At 42.9% G+C, this 27440-nt stretch overlaps 1 protein-coding gene across 5 annotated transcripts in view; it reads left to right on the top strand.

Moving 5' to 3' along the window:
* The window catches only part of LOC138292399 (cyclic AMP-dependent transcription factor ATF-7-like), a 679599-nt gene that overhangs the window by 200521 nt on the left and 451638 nt on the right, over nucleotides 1-27440 (top strand). For 3 of the 5 annotated variants that reach the window (XM_069230978.1, XM_069230982.1, XM_069230979.1), the window contains one exon: nucleotides 15683-15754. In XM_069230978.1, the coding sequence (XP_069087079.1) occupies nucleotides 15707-15754 (48 nt within the window). In that variant the 5' untranslated portion in view covers nucleotides 15683-15706. The remainder of the gene's footprint in view (nucleotides 1-15682; nucleotides 15755-27440) is intronic. The other 2 variants (XM_069230981.1, XM_069230980.1) reach the window with 1 other exon arrangement.

Raw genomic sequence — 27440 nt, 5'->3', positions numbered from 1 at the left:
CTCAGCCACCAGCAGGCTTATAACGCCTTCTCAATGACCGCATCTGTATTTTTGCATTAGACCGTATCGGTGAAGCATATCTAGTAGTACTTATGTATTCATCTTTCTTTTGAGTAAAAACATTGCGTAGCCCAACATTGCTTGTGTCTGCTGTCAATATATGAAATAAATCTGTGACATATTGTTTTGCTCTGGGGGAAACCAATTGCGTTTTACCAACTCAAAAATCTGCTGATGCTCTGTATTCCAGGCAAACGCAACTCCTTTTGCCAACAAATGGATAAGAGGTCTCAATCATGATGCATTTTCCTGTATAAATGAGGTAAAAACATTCATGCATACCTAGAAAGGCTTCAGTACTGTTTTGTTCACAGGGGGTTTGGCTTCCTTTAATACTCTTGACTAAATTGGCTTTAGGCTCAATCCTTCTCCCGAATCTAAATGACCCACCTAATCAACATTTTGTTTTTCAAACTACACACTTATCTCTTCTAAGTATCACACCGTACATTGGAACCTCTTCAACACTTCATCTATAATTTTATCATGCATTTCTGTTTGCTGCATAAAAAAGAACATTATCTTGGAAAATGAACAACCCTTTAATACTTTTTAGCATGTTACACATTACTCTTTGCAGTGCCAATGCTGCCCAGTCCTAACCAAAGGGCATTCAACAATATTGGTACACTCCAAATGGCGATACAAATGCTGTAAGGTGTCTTGATTAAGGTTCATGTTCACTTTGGAGATAAGTGGAAGCCAACACTAACTTCGAGAACCACTTTGCCTCTCACAGACTTGCCAACAACTCACTGATGTTGGATAAGAGATGTAAATCCGCCCATATCTCTTTATTGAGATAACAAAGATACACACTGACCTTTAACGTATCATTATGTTTACAAGTCACCACTAACTGTGGCAACCATACTGACGATTCAACAGGTTCAATTATGCCCCTGCTACACAATACATCCAATTCTTTCTCCAAATTTTCCAAATACTAAATGTCCCATTTCTCAACTTGTGTTTGACCGGTTTGGGCTCCTTCCCTAACCTTAAGGGAGGACCTTAAGTTTTTAGCTCACTTAATGATAGTTTATGGACTTTTATGGACAGATATCTCAAACATGCGTATCACTTACTACTGCAGTTTGACTTGTGCAACACATGGTTTGACTTTGTAGAAAAGTGGTAGCAACCTGCCTGTGACTTTTTAGTGTGTTTTGTTTTGAAGTAGAGGGTGCTAACTGTAGAATCTGAGGGACATGAGCATCTGGTGAGTTGAGGTGGGGCGTGATCAGTCAACTTCACTATAGTCAACTGTTCTTTTACTTGAGAACATCTTTATTTTTCTTTATGTTCAAGACAGACTATATGGTCATGGGATTTACATTGAATTAGGCTTTTCACAGCCAGACTTAAATGGTGGAAGAGGCTGTTCTCTAAGTAGTTGATGTCTATGTCAGATATAATTGATGTCATACCAGTGAATCTTTTTGTTCTTGCCTGCCACAAACATTATGGGCGGTACTTCTTTTGCTCCTTGATTAGTTACTCCTAGTGGTGGCCTTTTGTGAGTGGAAATTCCTAAAAAAAAATGCACAAAGGCCTAAAGCCTGAAGCTAAAGCGCAAAGAAAACGTAAAACTAACCACACTACACCCTCCCCTTGTCGGTAGCAAGTGGTTCCAATAATATAAAAGGATGCCCTAAATATAAACAATACCTAAAACAAGTATTTCGACAAGGTGAGAAGACAACAAAGTCATAAATTTAGATAACATATGGTCATAAAACCAAATTCAATATAGTGTCAATTTTGTAAAATTCCAATCGTCAGATAGAAGCAATAGAACGCAGGAGTTCCTCCACTTCGATATATGTCAATATCGGAAGATCCATGCCACAAAGTACCATGGAGCAGGTGTGATCCAAAGCCCCAAAACCATTCAGGGCGGCACCCCGTGCAGGGCCTATGAAAGAGACAATACCATCTTCCTCCAGGAAGGGAATCTCATAGACTGCCTCACGAAGCAAGCGCATCCGTAGTGCACAAGTCTGGGAATGAGCCCTAATCGGGAACATCAACAGATCAGTATCGACCATTGGATGGCGCTGCAATGAGAGACAGAGAGCCAGTGCATGTTCAAACGAGCACCAAAGGCATCGAAACACGGGTTGCACACAATCCAAAACCGGTCTGAATGACAGAGACCAGTCGTACTCCAAATGTCCCAGGAGTGTTGCTCCAAAATGCTGCATCATGCGTTCACGACACAGCTGCGCTGATGGGAGCAGCAGTACAGGATCTCGTCGTGACGGGACAGCCATTGCGAAAAAACAGCAATAACAGCAAGACTCCAGCCAATAAAGCCAAAGTAATCGGGAAACCCCCAAAAATGCTTCCGAAAATAGAATGTATAGCCGAAGGTATCAAACCGAATATGGAAGAGAAGGTATGAGCAAAACCAATACCAACGACTTTGAAAAAATTTGCAATACCAGAAGTGCTGGATGCATTAAATATACGTCCCACAAGTTCACCGAAGTGAGTCGGAAAGTTAGTATTCAAAAGGGACTGTATCTCCGCCGATGACCTTGCCACCTGAAGTGCGTAGGTCTCGCTAGCAGATGTAAGGGCCACATGCTTTTGAAACAATAAAGCTTTTAGCCGACTGAACTTGTCGAAATCAACCTTGGAAGTAGCAATATGAGGCCAGATGTCCGCTACCTCCCTAATTTGAGTGGGGGGAAACAACACATTCCCGCAGCACGTAACGGCCTTGTTGACAACGACGATGTAAACTATTCCGGCACGCATGCCACAGCAGCGTTCGCTGTTAAGAACAATGTAACTGCCGTTAGAAAGCACCTGGAAAGTGTTTTTAATAACCGGGACTGGAACTCCCTTCAGATAACAAGCTAAGTTAGCAATCGAAGCGTTACACGCACCGTGCAAGGACAGCTGTTTACAAACCATTGAATGGCTGACAGAAGCTTCGCATTCGCTGCCGCTAAGAAAAACCTCCTTCAAACCATTAACACATCTGTACTGAAAGGGAAGGTCCCACACCTCGTGTATGTAACTGTCTCCCAATAGTTCATATCTACCCACCGGAATGTGCTTCAAACACGAAGTAAATTGCAAAGTAGAGATAGGCAAATTAATAACCCCATGGATCAACCATTCAGCTGACGGAATCTCAGCTACCGTGAAAGGCAGTTTCTCTAATTTTTCAATATTTAACATAACATATGTCGCTTCCTTTTTAGCCATCAGTTGTTGTTGACGAGTCAAATTAAAAGAGATAAAGATCTCTCTGGCACGAACGTGCTGCCATGGAACGCGACCCGCCTTCAAGGTCTGAAGAGTCCAACCCAGCTGCATGATGGACCGCGTCTGACTCTGCCCATGATATAAAGAAGACATGTCCGATTTAATAATGTCAATGGCAGAGGAAACAATGCTGTCAATCGTGTAAACACGTTCAGAAAGGGTATGCATGCCATTATCAACAACAGACAAGGTCTGCATCAGATTTTCTTGATCAATCTGCCTCAACCGGGCTGCAGCCTCTTGTTGTGAAAGCTTCCAAATCTCATTATAAACCTCGTATAAGAACCTTTTCTTCCGTGGTACTCTGGGACCTGACAAAAAATCTTGTAAATCAGTATTATTAGACAGTAACATGAGATGTGACTTAACTGCATCCAGCGTGGAGGACTTCAACCATTGCTGACAAAGCTTCCCCACACTGTACGTAGTTATAATATCAGCATGTTCTGGTGAAACGTAACGAGGGTCTGCCCTACTAGTCCTGAACCCCCCTGAAGAGGTGACAAAACGTTGATGACACATATTAGTGTCTACAGGCCATAATAACCACCCGCCTGGATGTAACGATGAAGTGTTAAGTGTACCATTCTGGACCCAATGTGTAAAGTCACTGAAAGTAGCATTCACATAGTGCTGCCAATTTGTTAATTTAGAAGGGACAGGTATACTAGGCAAAGTTAACTCCTTAATCGTTGCTAAGCCCAAACAGCTAGTCTGTTGTACTGTGTCATTGAGGAAAATCATCTGTACAGGGATAATACATGCTCTAAATAACGTGTCCCTGCCTCGCATTTGCCAATTTTTCGTACCCCAAACACTTTTAAAGTCAACAGTTTTGAACCAGTATTCATATCCCTCGACCGACCGTTTAGATACAAACAAATTAGAATACAGTAATTTAGTATCGGTCATTTGCTTATTAGAATACGGTGTAACTTTAAAATAGTAGGACCTAGCATTACGTGGATCATGCCCCGTAAAATATGCAAATTTGTCATAATACGTTTTTGAACTCCCTTGTGGAGGAGTCGAGCAATGTTCCCATTGCACGTAATTAAACATGGACTTAGGGCTACTAGCTTTATGAATAAAGTGGTGTCCATAATAGTTGTAACAAAACATGTCACCATGATTATCTCTAAACTGGTAAGCATCTTCATCGTCATAGACAGTATAATATTGCAAATCCGTTAGCATAGAATCTACTGTCTTCACATCCCAATCATCAGAAACAATGCCAGGTATAACAATATCATTCATTGATAATTTGAGGACATACGGTATTTGAATCAATTCAGTGGGACCATATATATCAAACATTACTTTATCCCACACAATTCCATCCGGAACTGGTATAGCAGAAATGTTCACTGTGGACAAGTCTCTTCGAACCATATGAGACGAAAAATGTGGTTTCAACACAGTCTCCACGTGCTCAATGTCAGATCGATCAGGAAGAAAATGACCATGTACTATCAGAAAAAAGTAACCACAAATCCCAACCATAATAATATAGTCATCACGGCCAAAAATAGCCAAAAATAGTTCCAAGGAAAAACAAAATATGTTCGTTTAAGCTATCCCAGCAGCCGTTGTGGACCGTGGACAGAAGACATCGAAGACGAGGAGCCGGACCCATCATTATCAGCGTCGTTGAAGCAGCCAGAAGCAGTTCTAGCAAAAGGTGCAACTCTGAACGAAGAAGCAGACGGAGGCTCCCGCCGTGGCACGCTATAAACCACATGTTCAGAAACATCAGTAGAACGTACAGCAATTTGATCACAAGATTCCATATTAATCGCCGTCGGTGGAACGATCGCAAGATCATCATCCACCCTCCCCAAGCTCGGAGAGGAAACAGTGTCGGTGAAAATCACCTGCATCGGGACCTCATCCCCAGTAGTGAGAGGGATTCCGGAACTACTGGGTGTCCCTCTTGGTCTGCTGTGCAGAATCGGCCACATGTTGTAACTTGACATTATCAATGGAAACAAAGCGATTTCCTTTGGCCCCTCGCAGCGGCGGTAAAATCACAGTTCTCGTGCCGCTTACCCCTAACACAGAGACAGGTTCTCGATAAGAAGGACCAAATTCTTTTTTAACTGCGACCTTTTCACGCACCAGATCCCCAATCCTGGGTATCCAACCAGTAGGTGTCACTGGCTCATCCTTAATTCCAGAGGAGGCAGCACTCGCAGAAGAGTTATCTTCACGAAATTGTTGTAAATCCTGCAAAACAGTGACACGATCATTTATGTCAAAGGGCGTATCTGCCGCCTCCACACCAGGACCATCTAGATCAGGAACATACATTCGTGTTCCGAACAGGCACTCATATGAAGTACGACCCCCCAGTGACCTTCTAGGCAAGTTATTAAGTGCTCTCTGTACTCCATACAGGTGGGCTAGCCAACTATGACCCGTACCTATAACCCTGGCTGTTAAGGATTGCTTTAAATCACGATTTAAACGCTCCACGACAGAATTTCCCTCGGGATGAAATGGAGACGAGAATTGGAGTTGGACCCCCAACGAAGCCATGGTGTCCCTGAATGCCTTAGAGGCAAAAGCAGGGCCCTGGTCCGAATGAAAAGCCGCAACTGCAAATGTATCGACAAAGATACGCAAATCTTTAATAACAGTCCGAGCGTCAGCCGAGCGCTGTGGCCATACCCATACAAATCTGGAGCACGAATCTACCGCAACCAATATATATTTGTATGCACTATCTGGTGTCAGCGGACCACAATGATCCAAGTACACACACTGTAATGGTTTGTTTGAAATCAGAAGGGGCGTCTGCTGCGGGCGTCTAGCCGACGATGTCTTAATTTGTTGACAAATGTCACAACAAAGGACATACTGTTTCGTCTCTTTATAGAGACCAGGCCACCAGTAACAAGCCTGTAAAAGTGAAATTGTGGCAGCCACCCCAGCATGTGCAGAAGCCACCCCCTCATGTGCTGCAGAAATCAATCGAGGTCTCTCAATTTTATTGGGAATTTCACGTACACCAATGCCTGGAATTGTAACAGTAGCATGTAGCGCACCATTCAAGCAGTAACTATATTTCGAAGGAAATCCTTTAGGAAAAGGCGTGCCATCAGCCGTAGCCTTTATGGCAGCTGAAATTTCTGTGTCTGGTTTTGAACTCGAACGAGTCACTGCGGCTACTGTGGCGACAGCCACTGCCGATTTCGCGGCTTCATCAGCCAAAGTATTCCCAGCAACGTGTATTCCAACGCGCTGGTGTCCAAGTGTATGCACAACATGGACATTAGGAAGCGTTTCCTTTAGATCCGCAACCTTACCCCACAACATTTTATGCTTAATGGTGTTGCCTTTAGAATCTCTGAACCCATTCATCTTCCAATAGTGTAAATATTCGTTGAAAGACTGCACACAGTAGTAGGAGTCACAGACCAGCAAGGTTAAAAGTGCCGGATCCGCGTGCTCCAACGCTAACAATAGAGCTTTGAGCTCAGCCAGCTGTGCCGTGCAATCTCCCAAGGTTTTAGTATAAGTATGTCGGGGGCAGAACACTTCCCCCTCCATAGTGCCGCTCACCACCGCACATGCAGCAGAATATTGTTGTTTAGTCCCAACCGCTGGTTGCGCAGAGCCATCAGTATACATGACCACTTCATATTGGTCAATAGGTAATGTACCAGCAGGAACAGGGTATTCTATTTCGTATTGAAGAAATTCTTGAGTCTGCAGTTTAGGGTCAAATACATAATCTACATCAGTGGCTGTCAAAGACGTAGCCCATTGTATCCATCGAGCCTTCGAATTAGGAACACTCGCTTTAGTAACAGCCTCTAAGGCCGGAACCGGGGAAACGACAACAGTGCGTTGACCCTGGGCCAGCGGTCTTTCTTTAATAACAGCCATCTGTACTGCAGTGAGAATTTTCTCAGTTTGTGCAAAACGTTGCTCTGCAGCAGAATACAAGTGAGATTTGTATGCAATCGGGACAGTCTCCCCTTCATTAAAGGTGACATAAGTAAACCCAACAGCCCCAGGTATTACCCTGATCACTAAATGTGTCTTATTGTCCCGAGTGTGTAAGTGTTTAACTGCTAAAAGATCACTCTGTAATTCTCGCAGTATGTGTGTATGTTCAACCGTCCAAAGTTTACTCGAAAAACTCGGGCGAATCAACTCGTATAATGGTTGTATACGCGTTGCATACTCAGGAATGTAAGTTCTGCCAAAATTCAGAAACCCCAACAATGACTGGAGCTTCCGAACCGTATTAGGAGGCTGCAATAAAGCACATTTCTCCAAAAAATGTGGCACTAAGCTCTTGCCCTCACTCGACAACTCATATCCCAGGAAAATGACGCTGAGGAAAGCAATCTTTGATTTCTTAAAATTGAACTTATAGCCAATATCAGCAAATCCCACAACAATGCGCGATACACGCCTTAGATGTTGCAGAATCTCATCATCTGTCAGATATATGTCATCAACATATGATAATGCTTCAGGGTCGAACTCATGCAGCATTTCAGTTACACGAGCCGAAAACAGTCCTGGGCTATTCTTATACCCCTGAGGCAAACGACAAAAAATTTTCTGAGAGCCAAACGCACTGAAACAGGTATAGTCCCGACTCTCGGGCGCTATATTCTGGCAGAAAAATCCATTCGAGATATCCAATGTTGTTTTGTATTTTTTACGCACTATATTATTCATAAGCGCTGAGCTATGTGAATTCTGTATTGCATATGTGCGTGTATGACTATTCAAATGTCGGTAATCCACCACTATCCTATATGAATGGTCCGGTTTAGCAACCGGAAACAAGGGATTATTCATCGGCAAGACACAGGGCTCAATAACACCCTGATACTCCAATTCAGTAAGAATTTTCCTAACCGATGCCCTAGCTTCAAATTTGATAGGATATTGCGGTTGTGGCTGAGGTTCGCCCTTTATCGGTATTACATGATAAGGTGATTGTCTGTCCCACCCCACGTTATTTCTATACAAGGCGGGAGCCTGTGCTAGAGCCCATGATTTACTATAGGACTCCGCGAGTTCTCTCGGAACAAGTGGTGAGAAGGAAGGTGTAATAACCTCCTCCCCAACTGGACAGTCGCGAACAAAGTCAGGTGGCCAATCTTGTTCGGCCAACAGAACATCATATGATTTTACCACATGGTCCCAAAAAATGGCGTTTATAACACGGTCAATGTCCCCTTCCAATCGCAGAGTTACTTCATATACTCTATCAGGATCAGAGACTCGCATATCCGCCGTCTCGACTTGTATGAAGTCATCAGTTGCTTTCACCTCCAGATGCTCTAGAAGACTCCGGCGAACTATTGTGACCTCTGCCGCGCTGTCTAACAGTGCTAACGCCCATGTCTTGTTCGTCAAGAGAACTCTCTTCTTGAGCGGCATGTCTAACTGAGACAGCTGCCACTTTCTTCTTTTTGAATTGCTGTTTCTGTTGCAGTGGTTTCTCTTCTTGTTTAATAGAAACCTCCGCTGAGCGTTGTGAATCCTGTCTCGGTTTCACGTACTCCGTCCTCCGCTCTGACCGCCCACCTCTCTCACTTCTCTTTTCCGAGGAGTCCTGAAAGGAACGAGATTGGCGTGTATCAGTATATTGATATCTATCAGGCGTCTTCAAAGTATCCCTATTCCTGAGATTATACTTATTCTGTGGGGTCTCCGGTTGCGGAGACTGCCCATCATCCTTCTTAGGTGTTTGCTGTTTCTTTTCCCAGCGCTTTTTCGAACCCTCAGGTTGTTGCTGTTTAGCATGATCTTTATTATTTTTACCCTGTAACTGGGGTTTTTGTGGTCTAGCCCCTAGGATATCACGACCAATACTAGAATATGTTTCCGCTATTATTCTCGGAAGCTCCCGCTCCTGTTGAAGCAGCGGAACATCCCGAAGACGCATACGCACTGCTAGTGCTACTGCCTCTCCTTTGAGATTACTCAAAATAATAGAAGAAACTGTGGCAAAATTGCCCAGCAACTGCATGCCCAAATCCAAGGCAGGGGCAGCCCCATATTCTTCCTGTATCTGCTTAAGTACGTCCGGTAAATTAGCTAATGTCGGTGTATCCCGTACGGCAAACACATCGTCAAAATTCTATGTTTATCCTGAGGTCCCGTATGGGGAAATACTGCTTCCAGCGTATTAATTTTTTGCGCCAGCCAAAACGGAGTCTCCTCTCGTTTAGCCGGTGCTTTACCCATAACTGAGTGTACAGTGGCCGGATTAAGACCCGGAACCACCGCCTGTGGGTGCGCTGGAGCAGCACGCGCTGCATTCGTATTTAATGTCTGCATCACAAACTGAACTAATCGTCTATATGTAGCCATTAATTCTGTATATAAACGACGAACTTCAACCACTGCCATTTGAGCAACCGCAGGATGTGGTGTATATGCAGCCAATAAAGGCCAGGTAGGACCATCATTACTCAGTGGACCTAACCTTACTTGTGCTATTGTGTGTGGGAGGGCGCCATCAAGCCAATTATGGTGTTCTTGATAAGATAGAGGTATTTCTAAATAAGCGTAAGCCCTGTATTGTCCAGGGGCATTCGCAACTGTGTATTCGTGAAAAGTATTTGTTCCCCCATCCACTGCTGGAAAAGCGACCCAAGAATAAAAAAGTTCCGTTCTATAGGCTGCATGGGCGTCCACCACAAAAGTGACTGGACCCCCCTGGACTGTCAGTCCATGTGTCAATAGATGTCCTGTGAGCGGATGTCGCATATTAATTGCTATGTTCACTACATTAGGATTCGCCATTTCATAAAAAACGGCTGCAGGTCAGAGAAGGCACACCAATATCGGGGTTTTGTCCTTTAAAGTTCAAGCTTGAACAACCGACCACTAAGAAATAGGAAGCACCTATGCCGTGGCGGCGGAAACCCTCAGCCCCACGGACGTCTCCGTATACGGAACCGAAGAGTCAAAATATATATGAGACCAAGAGAGGCAATCGGACCTAATCATTAGAGCCAGACCAAACATTGGCGGCGCCATGTCGCGTGGGCTCTCATTATCCTAAATGAGACTACTGGATTTCTAGGCAGCAGGATCGATAACGGTGTGGGGGACTGAGTCTGACCCACGTGTAAGGAACTCTGTCACCCTAAATCCGGTTGTTGCTCCGGCTAACTAGCAGTGCCTCATTTCTCCCACGGGGAAGAAATGATTGGGCAGCCGAGCGCATGACATCTTTGGAACTTCTCAGGGAAGTCGTGGTCACTCAGATCCAAACCAACTCTCTCATTCACAATATGGTCTCATATACAAATGACAAAGACAGTATAAGTTTTATATAATGTTTTAATAAAACGACTGTATTTTAGATATTAAGGCGTGAGCCGCAATAACCAGAACAATACAACATAGTAGGATTGATATAGTAACCAGGAGAGTAAAACATAGAAATAAAGCTATCATAATTCCTAACCGTTTCTACTCTCCCTCTGCTTGTTCTATTTAGAGCACAGCATGTTAAGCTTTCAGCTTGCCTTTCTGTATCACTAGGGAGACGGACACACTCATACCTGAGCAAAGGCCTGTGATCTTGGTTCAGCATCTGCAACGAGGCAGTCAGCGTCAAGTTGTGGTTCCCTGGTCGGAATCTCCCTCTTGCGTGTATTGGGACAAGGAAGTGATTTTATAACTAACATGTCATCGTGATCACAAAATGTCCCTACGCAGGAATGCCAAGTCTAAACTCTTACCACGTCTATCGGCAATGTACCAGACTGTATCCTTGACTGAAGCACAGAGTAAATATGTTATGGAGAACTCCAGTGCTGAAGTAGGCAAAACAGTGTGATATGAATAAAAAACAACACCGTAGAACTGGCTATTTGAAAAATAACAGTACGAAGCCTAATAAAAAGCATGTAGAGCAGAGTGCACAGAGGCTCTAAGCTGTCAGCAAATGAATAAAATATATTCAGGGCAAAATGCACAAAGGCATAAAGCCTGAAGCTAAAGCGCAAAGAATACGTAAAACTAACCACACTACAGCATCCTTCTTCATCCTTTAATTATAGTGGTGATGATGGATTGGGAATACCTATTTTTAGAATTTAGTGTGTAATAGTGTCCTTGTGGATGGGCATTTTGTGTTTTATAATTGGTTGCTCCATGTGTTAGTTCTGCTTTGGGATTGTCTTTTTTTTTTATTACTTCCTGTGAGCAGGACTTTGTGCTAGGTGAAATTAAATGGAAATATGCTCCTGATTGGTTGCTTCTGATTGGTTTCTTCTAAAGACTGGTGATGGTGTGACATTGGTTTGATGTTGTCCTTCCTATATGAAGAGTTTGCTTCCTGATGTGTTGCTTCTACTTAGTGCTGCAGTTTTGGGATTGGTTCTTTATCACCCACCTCCTGGGCTGGAGTTTTTTTCTTTTTTGTTATTAGGTAGTCATGCTAGTCTGGGATTGGCTCTGTATAGGACTTCGTGTAGGTGGAAACTCCTGCAGGAGTATGCTTCCAGTTGCTTCCTGATTGGCTGTTTTTAGGCAATAGGGTGCATGCTCGAGATCGACTCTTTCTAGTCCTGTTTGTGGTTGTAGGCTGGTTACTAAAAGAGAGTGGCACTGATTCAGGATTGTTTGCTAAGAATCCTTTGTCTGCAGTAGCCATGTTGCTTCATATTTTATTGCTTCTAGTTAATGGTACTGGCTATGGATTGACTTTTTGTAGCTCTTTCTTTGGCTTGGGTGGTAACTTTGGGTTGACTCTTAATTCTTCCTTTAGGTGGGACTTCCATTCACTTTCTGATTAGTTTCCTGTTGGTTCCTGATTGATTATTTGTTGTGAGTGATGCTGGCTTTCGATTTGTTACAGTCCTTCCTCTACATAGGATTCTGTGTATGGAAATTCCTGTTGTTTGTTTATATATTGCTTCCTGTGATTTATACGTATTTGAGATTTGACATTTATAATTATTTCAGTGTGTGGGACCTAATGTGGAATTAAGCTACCTGATTGGATGCTTCTTGAATGAGTAAATCAAGCTTGCAAGAGGTTTTGTGTTTTATTTTTGGGCGCCTACTACCAATCAGATAGCGTATTTCAATGCCTAATACACATCAACGCTACCACATAAGAGATGGTTTGTTTGGGTGTCGGAGATTGGATGATATTTGTTGCCAGTTTAATATGGTCAATGTTTTTTGGAGATTATAGATTTTTTTTAAAAACTGACGTTATTTCTGAACAAATATGTTATTACTGGGCAGTTCCTTATTTGTGTTCACTAGTTTTAAGAGTGTGGTTTAATATTTTTTCTCCTGGATTTGTTTATAGCTCATGCATTCAATTGTGAATAAATGCATGACTGAGCTCTCAAAGCTTAATTTACAAGTTTGATTCCATAGACATCGTTTTTAACCCTTAGCTGTGTTTTATTATATTTTCCCTTAGTTATCTGTCTGTTGTGACATTGGCTAATGCGTTTAGCTGGGAACATGCCTCATGTGTATCACACAAGTTAATGTTCTGCATCATTATTACCACCGCCCTACTTGTTTCCTTTCAAGCTGTGATAGAGTAATGACTGATTACAGGTTTCTGGGGTGGGTGCTGGCACCGAAAGAGACAAGCACAGGTCTGTTACTAGCCATTGTTAGTGCAGATATAATTTACCGTGGGAAGGAAGCATAGATGAGCAAAGTTGTGGAGTGTTGTACCCTTTGAAGTGTTTCGACCATTTCAAAGGTTACTACAAGTGTAGACATTTCTGACTTGGAGAACAGTTGAAGATTGCTGAGCAGCTGCGGTGTTAGTTGAGCTTACCTTTCCGTTGTCTTCGGTCTTCACCTTGTAGTTTCACAGTATTAAGCCTTGTAGGGTATGGGCTAATAACCAGTGAGTGCTGGGTTAGAATGCTTCACATATTGGAAACACAAAGAAAGAAGCCTTAGAACAAGGACTTACGAATTGAATTTACTTTATTTTTTATTCAGTTTCAATAAGGCAACATCCATCTAAAAAGCGCAATGTAAGAGAGTGAGTAATAGTGGTGATCTCGGAGTATGCCATCTATTCCATTCCCTTTGATGTTTTGGTTTGTAGTCCCTTTGGTGTCATTATAAAAGTAAAAGTAGGTGTCCCAGAATATAAATAAAAAGCCTGAATTAGATGAGGATATTTGATGCCATCATAAAATTAGACGTGAGTGTCCTATCAATAACAAGCATTGGCAAAGCCGATAGGTCTCACCTATGGGAGAGCTATTAGCTTTTCAGTGTATTTTACCCATGTCATACAGCAGCATGGCTGTGCAGAATGGTTATAAATAAAGTTAGCAAAAAAACGCGATAATGTCATAGCACTTTTTTCTAACTTCACCATTAGCCATACTAAAGTCACAGGTAAATTGCATCAGATTAGCCGATTTACAGAGAAAATCCAGAACTGCGTTCAGTAAATGAGATAAACTGGGGCCGCCCTCGCGTATTAAGAACATCTTAAGGGTCACGTGCCATGTGAGAGGAGCGGGTTACCTTGGCATCCTGATATTTGTCGTAAAATGCGAAGGAAAAGTAAACGGAAATAAATTAGATGTTCTTACTTCACAAGGCACAATTTGTAATCTTTCCACATGGCGGTTTTATCATATACGGATACACAGTGCTTGGATGTATTTGGTCAATTTCCATCCCAGTTTTTAAAATTCCGAGTGCAATTACCTCCATATTTTGCCCATTACTCTTTACTGAATATCCGCCAAATGGCCACAAAATGCAAATGCAGAGAAAATTAAATCACTCTTGCGCTGGGCCGATGCTGTCTGACGCAAGGTGTTTAACTGTGTACTACGATAGCAAAAAAAACACGATGGAAAAAAGGGTCCAATTCACTCAAGCTACTAACCTCTGGCATACTTCAGAATAAAAAAGACAAAAGTCACAAGCAAATATAGATTACTCCGCAAATACGTATCTACGGGACAGGACTGCCCTCCTCCAGGGAGAGTTTCTACGGGCGGGAAAGCACAGTTAAACGATATAAAATAAACCAGGCTGTGACCAGCGACTGGAAGTGAAAAGTGAATACTGTCACATATGCGAGGAGCTATACCATTGGCACCAATTTTTTAATTACTTGTTTGAAACATCCTTATAGCGCACAGCACCCTAATGTATGAGGTCGTTTGCTTTGCAGGCACAAATCTCCTCAGTGGTTTCCGCACATGAGCAGCACATAAGAGAATAAAAAATGGAAAGTCAGCATGGATTGCAAACAAAAAATTTAATTATTTTAGCAATAAGTAATTAAACTTTACACAAGCAGATGGAAAGGAACTGGATATCCTTACCAATGTTCCATTTTTAAAAACATGTTTGATTACAGTTGCATCAATGTAAAGGTGGCAAAAAATGAAAGGATGGGTGGGAGGAGAAGGAAGAAATAGTACTTCAATCATACATATTCATTGACATTATTTTTTGCATGGCTTTTGTGGTTCAAGTTGATCATGCTTCTCACGTGTCCCAATGCCCAGTGCAATTTATATGGGAGGCATTGAATTGTGCTTCACCCATTATTGAAAACCGGGCTCTATTAGCCAATTATTGTACCATAGTATCTTTTTACATTGGCATGTACATCAGGGTCAGCTGCTGATAAGGACAACTCAGTGTTTTCAGTCTTGGCTTCATATAAAGGCTTATGCATCTGATGGCTGACAGTGCGGCCGGAAGCGTTTCTAATGTAACTAGTGCTAATGTAGAGTGCTCCATTACGTTTGGATTGGGTCAGATTTGCATAGGGTGAAAGAAATAGTACCATCACATTGGGGGCAGCCGACGGGCACTGATTACATTTGATTAATCTGTGCTTGGTCCCCGCTCACAGAAAGGATCAGAAATTACATTTGGCCAGCTCTGGCCAGATGAGGTGGCTGCAACGAAGAGGGACACTGCAGCCAACAAATGGTAAACAATGCGAGGGCTCCTAGTCCTTTTTGTAAGCAATAGTGTCTCATAAGCAAGATACATGTGCTTGCGCATGCACTCACAGGCTCAACCCTAAAAAGCCTGTATTAGATGAGGAACACACACATGAACATGAGAAATTTGAGCACTCACAAATAGTGGCGAGAGTTGTTGGGAAGTTGAGCGTGAGACTAAATAGGGTATTAATGTGCTGCAGTGGCTTGGAAACTGGTACAGCAGAGGGACTTGGTGGTATTTTTCAGCCGTTATTTGGGATATGCTCATAAGTAATATATATATACATATTCAATGTAGTATTGTGATTTTATGTTCTGAACCTTGTTTAATTTCTATCACTTCCCCTTCATTTGATGTTGTTTTTTATTTTTTGCAGCAGCAGTTACTGTTCTTGTGAAACATGGGGGATGACAGACCTTTCCTGTGCAGCGCCCCCGGTTGTGGACAGGTGAGTGCTTTGATCTGGCTAGTTTTTTAAAGTAGTGTTGGTAAGTTTGTGACGCGCACACAAACATGCGCGCACACACACACACACACAAATACACTTAAATTAATACATGCGTGCACCAAACACAGAAAAAACCCATAAAACTTACTCAACATCAGCAGCTCTGACAGGGGAAGCCTCGGAGGTCTCAGGAGGGTTGGGACAGCTGCCTTCCCTTGTTGGCTGACCTAAGGTCAGCCAACAAGGTAAGGCAGCAGTCCCAGTTTTGCACAGAGTGGGATTGGGTCAGTGAGATCTGTGACGAGGTATGACTGATTGTCACTTCAGGGCATAAAATGGAAGCACCCAGGTCTGAGGCAACCTGTGATGCTACCCCCTCATTAGGAAGGGAAGGGCCTTGCTGCACCTGTGTCAGGCTGAGGAGGTCAAGCCCACAGGAGCTGTGACTTCTTCATCCTGACAAAGTTCAGCTCAGGGAGCCAGGGGCATGCACATTTAGCGCATGTCAAGATCCTGACTGCCCAACCTGAACCAGAAGAGTCTGTCAGGCTGACCGTTGTTCAGCCTGACAGCGTCACTTCTTGTCTTGAAAAAGGTTGGGGGACAGAGCTCTTTAGCTGATACAGACAAGCCGCAGCTGTGAATTGGGATATGCCTTGAAATAAGAGCTGATTCTGTTTCAGGCAAGATTAGGTCCTAAGGCCAGAGCATAAGGCTGCTGATGTTTTATAGTTTTAATTTTCGGATATTGTTTTAAAGTACATTTATAACTGAGTGCAAGGAGCTTTTAAGCTTGATGCATGGTAACTGTATTAAAAATGCCACACACACACCATATTTTGTAGTACAGTAGAAGAAAACGTAGTATAAAACAGTTCAAATCAATTTTCTAAACTGATCGATACTTGGTTTACAAACTGAAAGGTAATTGATATACATTACTGAAAACCGGAGGCATCCAGCAATGTTTTTATATGATTGAAAGTCTCGGCAATAACTGCTCCCAATTGAGTATTATTTGGAGAGTGTTCAAGACAGATAATGACAATGCTGTGAAGGCAGGGTTGTACATTTGATGGAATTTAAGTGTTTCTAGTATTTGGATGGCCCTGCTTCTGGTAGCCCTAAACCATCTATATATAGCTGGTCAGTTTCCCTTGTAATGGTCCAAAGAAACGACTTTGTAAGTCGAGGGATGTGCCCTTAATTTTTCAACATTGCCACCAGAAATAGCAGCGGTTAACTGCTTAAGATGGTGGTAACGGGAAACATTTTTTTATATGATTGAGTTGTTTGTCTCCAGCATAGTCTTTATAAGGGAAAGAGAGGACTTGAGAGGACCAGCAGATAAAGACCTTAAGTAATTCAGGTGAGATGTAAGTACTCTGCTATACAAACATGGGAGGTAGCACATACTTGTCTGTTCATGCTATTTGCTGTGCAGGCTATCATTGCACTTCTTATTGCCTTGGACGTTGCCTTCTGAATGTAAGGATTTTCGTTATGATGTTTCCAAGGTTGATTGTATAGGTGTTTGAAGATAAGTTCTGTCTGAAGAAACAAGTAGGAGGTCGGTCAGCAGAGCAAAGCAGAAAAACCCACTAACCATTCCATTGTTCAGTCATGAAAATGAGACCAAATATATGCCTAATGCAGCCCTAGCCAAATTCAGGTCTGTTCTCGCTGTATGTTTTTTTCAAATTGATTTGTCATAGGGCAGATAAAGAATTGTCTATATTGAACAGTTGACCCATTTAATCTTGAGAAATCCAAGAAAGAGTTGTTGCTGTAGGTTTGGGTGGCAGCTTGGTTTTGAAACACTCAAGGTGAAATGAGAGCATTTTGTATTCAGGGTGTGAGGTGATCCACCTTGAAGCTAAGAAAGCAATTGTTGTAAGCAACTGCATAATGTGGTTGGTGTATATTGACTCACATGTCTAAAGCCCTTATTCAAGATGGGTGTCCTGTATTGCTTCTAGTTGTGTACTACAAAAGAATATCAGGAATTCAAATTTGTTGAATTTTAAAGTCTATGCTCATTTACTGTTATTTTAAATTCCATTTAAAAGTATTACATTAAAAGTAATCAGCGTTTAGATAGTATTTTTTATTGTGGAGTTCATGTTAAATTGTTACTATATCACTAGTGACAAAAAAACACTGCTAAACAAGGCAGTAATTTTCTGATGAAAACTTCTAATCGCAGAGTCCTCATTTTAAAATATCCCCCAGGCGCTAGATTGGATCTTGAGATTTTTTTTAATAGGAGTGCTCCTGGATGCCTCTAGGTGGCATCATGCTGTTCAGGACACCACCGCAGAAGTGACGTAATGAAGCTGTATGTAAGCATCACCTCTGCACGCTGATGTCAGGTCCTTTCTGTGCCTTTTCAGATGGATCCGGAGCTCTGCTCCCAAATTTGTTGCTTTTTTGACGATTTCCAAACCAGTTTCACAGTGCTGATTGACTCCTTTGGGCTTCTGGACAGTTTCCTACAGGTGCCTATTCATAACTTCACTGCTGCACCAGAAAGCAAAGCTATTCTGATAGCTCTGATGTCAGTCCAGACTCCATTGGCAGCATGCTCAGGATCTGATGCTAATCTGCGATCCAGAGCCGACTTCTGGCCACACCAGGCCCATGTCTCCTTGCAACATTTCCAAGGTATAGCTTCTGTCTTATGATGTACCTCTGTCTCTTCCTTGATGCCAGTTCTGTTGTAGCTGACATGTCTTGCTGGGATCAGATTCTGATGCCATTCAAAAACTTCAAGATTTTCCTCATAATGAGCATAAAGATAAAACAAGGTGGACAGTTTACTTCCCGGTCATTACACAGATGCTGACCTAAATTTGCTAGTGTGCTAGATAAGTCCCCTGAGACATAATTTGACTTTCCATCAGGGCCCCACTGCCTGCTTTTCCTTTGCAGTAGTATTCCTCAAAGCAGCAGGGAGTTTGGATCTTCAGTTGCCAGCAATAGAGGCCGGGCAAACCTACTGACCTAAATATTGCACCCTGGTCCTACTACCTACTGTTTACCAGGAAGACGTGTGTTTGTTCATCCTCTTTCACGAATAATACAGCTGACGCATGTGCCGGAGTGACGGCTATAAATTATAACAGTGGGTTATAGAAGTTTTCTGTCCACAATGAGCCATCTAGTAATAGAGGTAACCCAATACTTGGAATATTAGCTTGGACTATATGGCGTATGCCAAGCAGTCTCTTTCCCTTCACTTGGAAGACCGTCTACTCCCTATTACAATGCTTATCTAGATATTCCTACAGATATCTTCACCTAATGTGGCATATATAAAAAAATTGGCACTTCGTTCAACATATATGTCCTCCCTATGGAGCCTGTATCCACTTTTGAACACAAGTTTAGGAACGGCCCTGATGAAGGTGGCATCCCTACCAGAGTATCCCCGAAACGACGCGCATAGGCCCTTGGTTCCTACTATGTTCTTGGAGTGTTGTATAAGAATATTGTGATATTAGATCTTACAGCTCCTTGTATATGTGTGTGTGTGTGTATATATATATATGTTCGATGGCATGTGTAGCTGCAGATACACATGCTGTGCACATCCCGCCATCTAGTGTTGGGCTCGGAGTGTTACAAGTTGTTTTTCTTCAAAGAAGTCTTTTCGAGTCACGAGATCGAGGGACTCCTCCCCTTTCAGCTCCATTGCGCATGGGCGTCGACTCCATCTTAGATTGTTTTTTTTCCGCCATCGGGTTCGGACGTGTTCCTTTTCGCTCCGTGTTTCGGTCGGAAAGTTAGTTAGAATTTTGGAAAAATCGTCGGTATTGTTTGCGTTCGGTATCGGGTTAGTTACAACAGATCGACACCGACTTTTGAAGATCTCCGGTGGCCCTTCGGGGTTTTTTCGATTCCCCCGTCGGGGCCTGGTCGGCCCAGCCACGTGTCTCTTCAAGGCTGATGGAACGGACCCCATTCCGCTTCTGCCCAAAATGTTACAACACAACAAGTATCCGTATACAGATCAGCACCTGGTCTGAAACTTGTGTTTGTCTCCAGAGCACAAGGAAGATACTTGTGAAGCCTGTCGAGCGTTTCGGTCGAGGAAGACATTAAGAGACCGAAGAGCTAGAAGACTGCAGATGGCGTCGGTGCCGACAGGACAAGGGCGTTTCGAGGAGGAAGAAGAAACCTTCTCCATTCAGGAGTCGGATTCAGACGAGCTTGATCCCGAAGAAACGCCGAAAACTGTGAGTAAGACGTCGAAACATAAAACTCATAAGAAGACCACAAAAGCCCAGGGGACGCCACCGCCAACAGGCCATGGCTTAACCCGAAAATTAGGTGACCGATCATCGGCACCGAAAAAGGGCACGCTTGTGTCGAAGTCATCCGACTCCGGTCGAGATACCGGCACACAGCAATCTCGGGCCCGAGACAGCGGCTCCGAGCAAGTTCGGCACCGAGACAGTGGCACCGAAATGGGTCGGCACCGAGACACCACAACGCCGAAAATAAAGAAGGTTTCGTCGGAGCCCAAAAAGGCGAACCAAAGGTTTCGATTACGAAACATCCAGCCTCGGAACCGAAAGAGGAACAGGGGTTGTCCTCCCAAATGCAAGGACATAAGTTCGGACAAGAACTTGAATCAATGGAGCCAGACTACACTCAAAGGAGGCTCCACATTCAAAAGGACACAGGGAAGATAAGCACTCTTCCCCCAATTAAAATGAAAAGAAGACTTGCCTTTCAAGAAAAGGACAAGCACCCACAGGCAAAGGTTGCAAGACAAACAACTCCGCCACCATCTCCACCACCATCAATGCACACATCACCGGTAGCCACTCCACCACTGATGCAATCCCCGACTCAGACTGCAATGAGTCAAGATGATCCCAACGCATGGGACCTTTATGATGCTCCGGTATTAGATAACAGCCCAGCCTGTTACCCTGCGAGACCGTCGCCACCTGAAGACAGTACATCCTACACGCAGGTGGTCTCAAGAGCAGCTGCTTTTCATAACGTCACCTTGCATGCAGAACCGATTGAGGATGACTTTTTGTTTAATACACTATCCTCCACTCATAGCCAATACCAAAGCTTACCTATGCTCCCTGGAATGCTAAAACACTCCAAACAAGTATTTCAGGATCCTGTGAAAGGCAGGGCAATAACTCCAAGGGTGGAGAAAAAGTACAAGCCACCGCCAACAGACCCTGTTTATATTACGCAGCAATTAACACCAGACTCTGTGGTTGTTGGGGCAGCTCGCAAGAGAGCAAACTCTCACACCTAGGGAGACGCTCCACCTCCAGACAAGGAGAGTCACAAATTCGACGCTGCGGGGAAAAGAGTTGCAGCACAAGCAGCAAACCAGTGGCGCATTGCCAACTCACAAGCACTTCTGGCAAGATACGATAGAGCTCATTGGGACGAAATGCAGCATTTCATAGAACACTTACCCAAAGAGTTCCAGAAAAGGGCACAACAAGTGGTGGAGGAAGTACAAAGTATCTCAAATAATCAGATACGGTCAGCAATGGATGCAGCAGATAAAGCTGCAAGAACAGTAAATACTGCAGTAACAATAAGGAGACACACATGGTTGCGTACGTCAGGATTCAAGCCGGAAATACAACAAGCCGTGCTGAATATGCCTTTTAATGAACAGCAGTTGTTTGGGCCGGAGGTGGACACGGCTATTGAGAAACTTAAAAAAGACACTGATACGGCAAAAGCCATGGGCGCACTCTACTCCCCACAGAGCAGAGGCACATTTCGCAAGACACAATTTAGAGGGGGGTTTCGAGGTCAACCTACAGAAGCCACAACATCACAAGCAAGGCCCACTTATCAAAGCCAATATCAGCGGGGAAGTTTTCGGGGGCAATATAGAGGGGGACAATTCCAAAAGAATAGAGGGAAGTTCCAAAGTCCCAAAACTCCACAAAACAAACAGTGACTTACATGTCACAAATCCCCAACACACAACACCAGTGGGGGGGAGACTAACCAAGTTCTACAAAAACTGGGAGGAAATAACAACAGACACGTGGGTCCTAGCCATTATTCAGCATGGTTATTGCATAGAATTTCTAAAATTCCCTCCAAATGTCCCACCGAGAAAACACAACATGCCAAAACAACACATAAATCTTCTACAAATAGAAGTTCAGGCGTTGTTGCAAAAACATGCAATAGAGTTAGTACCAATTCATCAGAGAGGAAGAGGAGTCTACTCACTGTACTTTCTCATACCCAAAAAAGACAAAACTCTAAGACCTATATTAGATCTTAGAACATTAAATATCTACATCAAATCAGATCACTTTCACATGGTGACACTGCAGGACGTAATCCCATTGCTCAAACAACAAGATTACATGACAACATTAGACCTAAAGGATGCGTACTTCCAAATACCAATACATCCTTCACACAGAAAGTACTTAAGGTTTGTATTCCAAGGGGTACATTACCAATTCAAAGTGTTGCCATTCGGGATAACAACTGCGCCAAGAGTTTTTACAAAATGCCTGGCAGTAGTGGCTGCTCATATCAGAAGTCAGCAAATACATGTGTTCCCGTACCTAGACGATTGGTTAATAAAAACCAACACGCAGGAACGGTGCTCACAACACACAAAGTATGTCATAGAAACCCTTCACAAACTAGGTTTCTCACTCAACTACAACAAGTCACACCTTCAACCGTGTCAAGTACAACAATACTTAGGAGCAACAATCAACACAACAAAAGGGATTGCCACTCCAAGTCCACAAAGGGTACAAGCATTTCACAATGTAATACAGGCCATGCACCCAAAACAAAAGGTACAGGTCAAAATAGTGATGAAACTACTAGGCATGATGTCCTCATGCATAGCCATTGTCCCAAACGCAAGATTGCACATGCCGCCTTTACAACAATGCCTAGCATCACAATGGTCACAGGCACAGGGTCAACTTCAAGATCTAGTGTTGATAGACCGCCAAACATACACCTCGCTTCAATGGTGGAACACTATAAATTTAAACAAAGGGCGGCCTTTCCAAGACCCAGTGCCTCAACACGTAATAACAACGGATGCCTCCATGATAGGGTGGGGAGCACACCTCAACCAACACAGCATACAAGGACAATGGGACCCTCAACAGAGACAGTTTCACATAAATCACTTAGAATTACTGGCAGTATTTCTCGCGTTGAAAGCTTTTCAACCGATAATAACACACAAACACATTCTTGTCAAAACAGACAATATAACAACAATGTATTATCTAAACAAACAGGGAGGAACACACTCAACACAGTTGTGTCTCCTAGCACAAAAAATTTGGCATTGGGCGATTCGCAACCACATTCGCCTAATAGCGCAGTTCATTCCAGGAATTCAGAACCAGTTAGCAGACAATCTCTCTCGGGATCACCAACAGATCCACGAATGGGAGATTCAACCCCAAATACTAAACACTTACTTCCAAAGATGGGGAACACCACAAATAGATCTATTTGCAACAAAAGAAAACGCAAAATGCCAAAACTTCGCATCCAGGTACCCACAGGATCAGTCTCAGGGCAATGCGTTATGGATGAGTTGGTCAGGGATATTTGCATACGCTTTTCCCCCTCTCCCACTCCTTCCATATCTAGTAAACAAATTGAGTCAAAACAAACTCAAACTCATACTAATAGCACCAACTTGGGCAAGACAACCCTCGTACACAACACTACTAGACCTTTCAGTAGTGCCTCATGTCAAACTGCCAAACAGACCAGATCTGTTAACTCAACACAAACCACAGATCAGACACCCAAATCCTGCATCACTGAATCCAGCAATTTGGCTCCTGAAATCTTAGAATTCGGACATCTAAACCTTTCACATGAATCCATGGAGGTCATAAAACAAGCTAGAAAACCTACAACAAGACATTGCTATGCAAATAAATGGAAACGATTTGTTTATTACTGCCATAATAATCAAATTCAACCCTTACACGCATCTGCAAAAGACATCATAAGCTGCTTACTGCACTTACAAAAGTCAAAGCTAGCTTTTTCATCCATTAAAATACATCTCACCGCAATTTCAGCTTATCTGCAAATTACGCATTCGACTTCACTCTTTAGGATCCCAGTCATAAAGGCTTTTATGGAGGGCCTAAAAAGAATTATACCACCAAGAACACCACCAGTTCCTTCGTGGAAACTCATCATTGTCTTAACACGGCTCATGCGTCCACCGTTTGATCCCATGCACTCATGTGAGATACAATATTTAACGTGGAAAGTTGCGTTTCTCATTGCCATCACGTCTCTAAGAAGAGTAAGTGAAATACAGGCATTTACCATACAAGAACCCTTTATTCAAATACACAAGCATAAAGTAGTTTTACAAACTAATCCAAAGTTCATACCAAAAGTCATATCACAGTTTCACTTAAATCAAACTGTAGAACTACCAGTGTTCTTTCCAGAACCAGATTCTGTAGCTGAAAGAGCACTACATACTTTAGACATCAAAAGAGCTTTAATATACTACATTGATAGAACAAAACAAATACGGAAAACAAAACAACTGTTCGTTGCTTTTCAAAAACCTCATACAGGGAATCCAATATCCAAACAAGGCATTGCCAGATGGATAGTTAAATGTATTCAAACCTGTTATCTCAAAGCAAAAAGAGAACTGCCTATAACACCAAAGGCACATTCAACTAGGAAGAAAGGTGCTACTATGGCCTTTCTAGGAAACATTCCAATGACTGAAATATGTAAGGCAGCCACATGGTCTACGCCTCATATGTTTACCAAACATTACTGCGTGGATGTGTTAACAACACAACAAGCCACAGTAGGACAAGCAGTACTATGAACTTTATTTCAAACAACTTCAACTCCTACAGGCTGAACCACCGCTTTTGGGGAGATAACTGCTTACTAGTCTATGCACAGCATGTGTATCTGCAGCTACACATGTCATCGAACGGAAAATGTCACTTACCCAGTGTACATCTGTTCGTGGAATGAGACGCTGCAGATTCACATGCGCCCACCCGCCTCCCCGGGAGCCTGTAGCCGTTTCGAAGTTGATCTTGAACGTTTGTAAATTTGTAAATATATCACTTTAAACCACATTATGTACATACATATTTACTCCATTGCATGGGCACTATTACTATAATACACAACTCCTACCTCACCCTCTGCGGGGAAAACAATGTAAGATGAAGTCGACGCCCATGTGCAATGAAGCCGAAAGGGGAGGAGTCCCTCGATCTCGTGACTCGAAAAGACTTCTTAGAAGAAAAACAACTTGTAACACTCCGAGCCCAACACTAGATAGCGGTATGTGCACAGCATGTGAATCTGCAGCGTCTCATGCCACGAACAGATGTACACTGGGTAAGTGACATTTTCCATATATATATATATATATATATATATATATATATATATATATATATATATATATATATATATATATATATATATTAATAATACATCACACTATATATAATTTTTTTATGTATTTTTGTATATTGCTATATATATTATTGTTTAGTGTATGTGATATTATGTAATAAAATATTGACAACATTATTTTATGCTTTTGTGAAATGAGATTTGTTGAAGTGAAGGCTATGATATTGATGTAGCCCTGGATTGGACATAGAGCCACTAAATAATTGTTGACATACATTATAAGATGAATATTGTTATATTGTGATCCTTCGGAGTGTATCTATGTATAAAGTGTAATTCTAGAGTAGCTCTTTATTCTTTCTTCAGCTTTACCTTTCATTTCCCTGGTTGAGCTACTATGTTTGCTTCAGGGACCCTCTTTTGTCTCGGTCCTACCACTGCCAAATCCTTGCTGCTTTTCAGTGAGGCTTTAGTGAAATATTGATGAAGGCCTGGTCTAAGCTGTGTTCAACTCTCCCTGTAAATTGCCTGGCGGCTATATGTCATGGACTTACCCCAGTAGGAACTGGCTTTTCAGTTTGGTGCTGTGCTCCTTAAACACTGCCTACCTTCTGTGACACCGTACACATGCCTTGTGGTTTATGGCCAGCGTAGGCTTACCAGTCATCCCTGAAAATGCAGGAACATCTTCATTCAGACTGTCTAAGATGGATAGGACACAGCTAAATAAGACTTGCAGGTTGGCCTGGACTCAACATCTTGTGAGGGTATGCGATGGGCACCAGTGTTGTGATAAGGCATCACTTCTACAAGCATGGCACCACATTTTCTGATGGCATACAGGCTTTACTTATTGGTATGCCATTTGACACTTCCAGGCCTTTTTTTTTTTTTTTAATTTAAGGCTCACTGTGCACTGGAGCGCTTTAAGGTCAGCTGTGCTGTGATCCGCTCTTTAGATTAGCTCTCTCATGGCGCAGCAATTTCATCAGCAATACTGAAAGTTCGGAAGATACACTTGTGGTCAGAAGCAGGCTTTGCAACTCCTACAGCATCCAACACAGCCCTTTCATGTGGCAAAAGGATCCTGTGACACCAAAGGCTGTAGACCCAATCATGAACAACAGTCATCTTCCTTCATTTCTCTTGCCGTAGCTCGGGCTAAGCCGCTTTCATTGCCCCTACTAATATCAAATGCAACCTGAAGGGGCATGAATAAATGTTATCCTGCCCAGCAGGCATTCTTAAGTTAAGACCAGTGGGTGCTTTGTAATGTTCAGCGGGGGATACAGCTTCCCTTTCACTTCTGCCCTCATATGTACTAGACGTTTCTGTTCAGAATTAACCAGATCATGCCTCCACTCTGGCACTTGACATTTGTTCTGTGCTGGCCCACGGTGCCTTAGCTGGGCCCCCAGAAACCGAGAAAGTCAGGGGTGTTACTCCGTTCATATTTTGGTCCCCATAAAGAACACAGGTCTCAGAAAAACATTAGACCTTCATCTTCTTAAAACCTTCGTTTTGAAGGACAAGATCAAGATGTTGACCTAGACACAGATTTTCTTGCCATTGATCCAGGCAACTGGGTGGATTCCTGGAACTTCCTTGTTTGTGTTTTTATTTTCCAAACCTGCAGTTCCTCAGATACTCCTTCAGTTTGTGATGGTGTGGGAACTCTTCATCAACCTGCCTTTCACTCTCACACTAGCCCCTTAGGTGTTTACAAAGACGATGGGTGTGCCAGGTTGGGAATACATGTACTACCACACCTTCACGACTGGAAGCTGAAAGTAGGTTTGTTATTGTTTGCCACTGATCTTCTGCAGACAACTGTCAGCCTTCTGTCTTCCCTGGGGTTTCACATCAATGAGCTGAACTCCCACCTGTAGACTACACAGGGGATTCCTTTCACAGGGACCATCCAGGGCATGGTGCTTGCAAAGCCTTTCCACCCCACAGGGAGTCTGGGACATGTTTCAGGCTCATTCCTGTGCCCCATTGCATAAGGTTGTGAGCCTTTTTGATCTCCTTGGCATGTTCATTCTATTGGTCCATCTCATCCGATAGCATATGCAAGCTGTGCAGTAGAATCTATGCCTGCAGTTGGCTGAAGACTGGGACTGCATTTTAAGTAACATTTGTATTTTGACAGTCTGCGACCTCCAGTGGTAATTCTCGGATACCAATGTGCCCTTTTGCTCTGCCCGACCAAGAGCTCACAGAAGTGATATGCATTGTCTCTGGGTTGGGACAGTCATCTGTGAAA

Source organism: Pleurodeles waltl, chromosome 4_2 (genome assembly GCF_031143425.1).
Source record: "Pleurodeles waltl isolate 20211129_DDA chromosome 4_2, aPleWal1.hap1.20221129, whole genome shotgun sequence".
In the NCBI taxonomy this organism is placed as follows: Eukaryota; Metazoa; Chordata; class Amphibia; order Caudata; family Salamandridae; genus Pleurodeles; species Pleurodeles waltl.
This window is presented reverse-complemented; position numbering and strand designations above follow the sequence as displayed.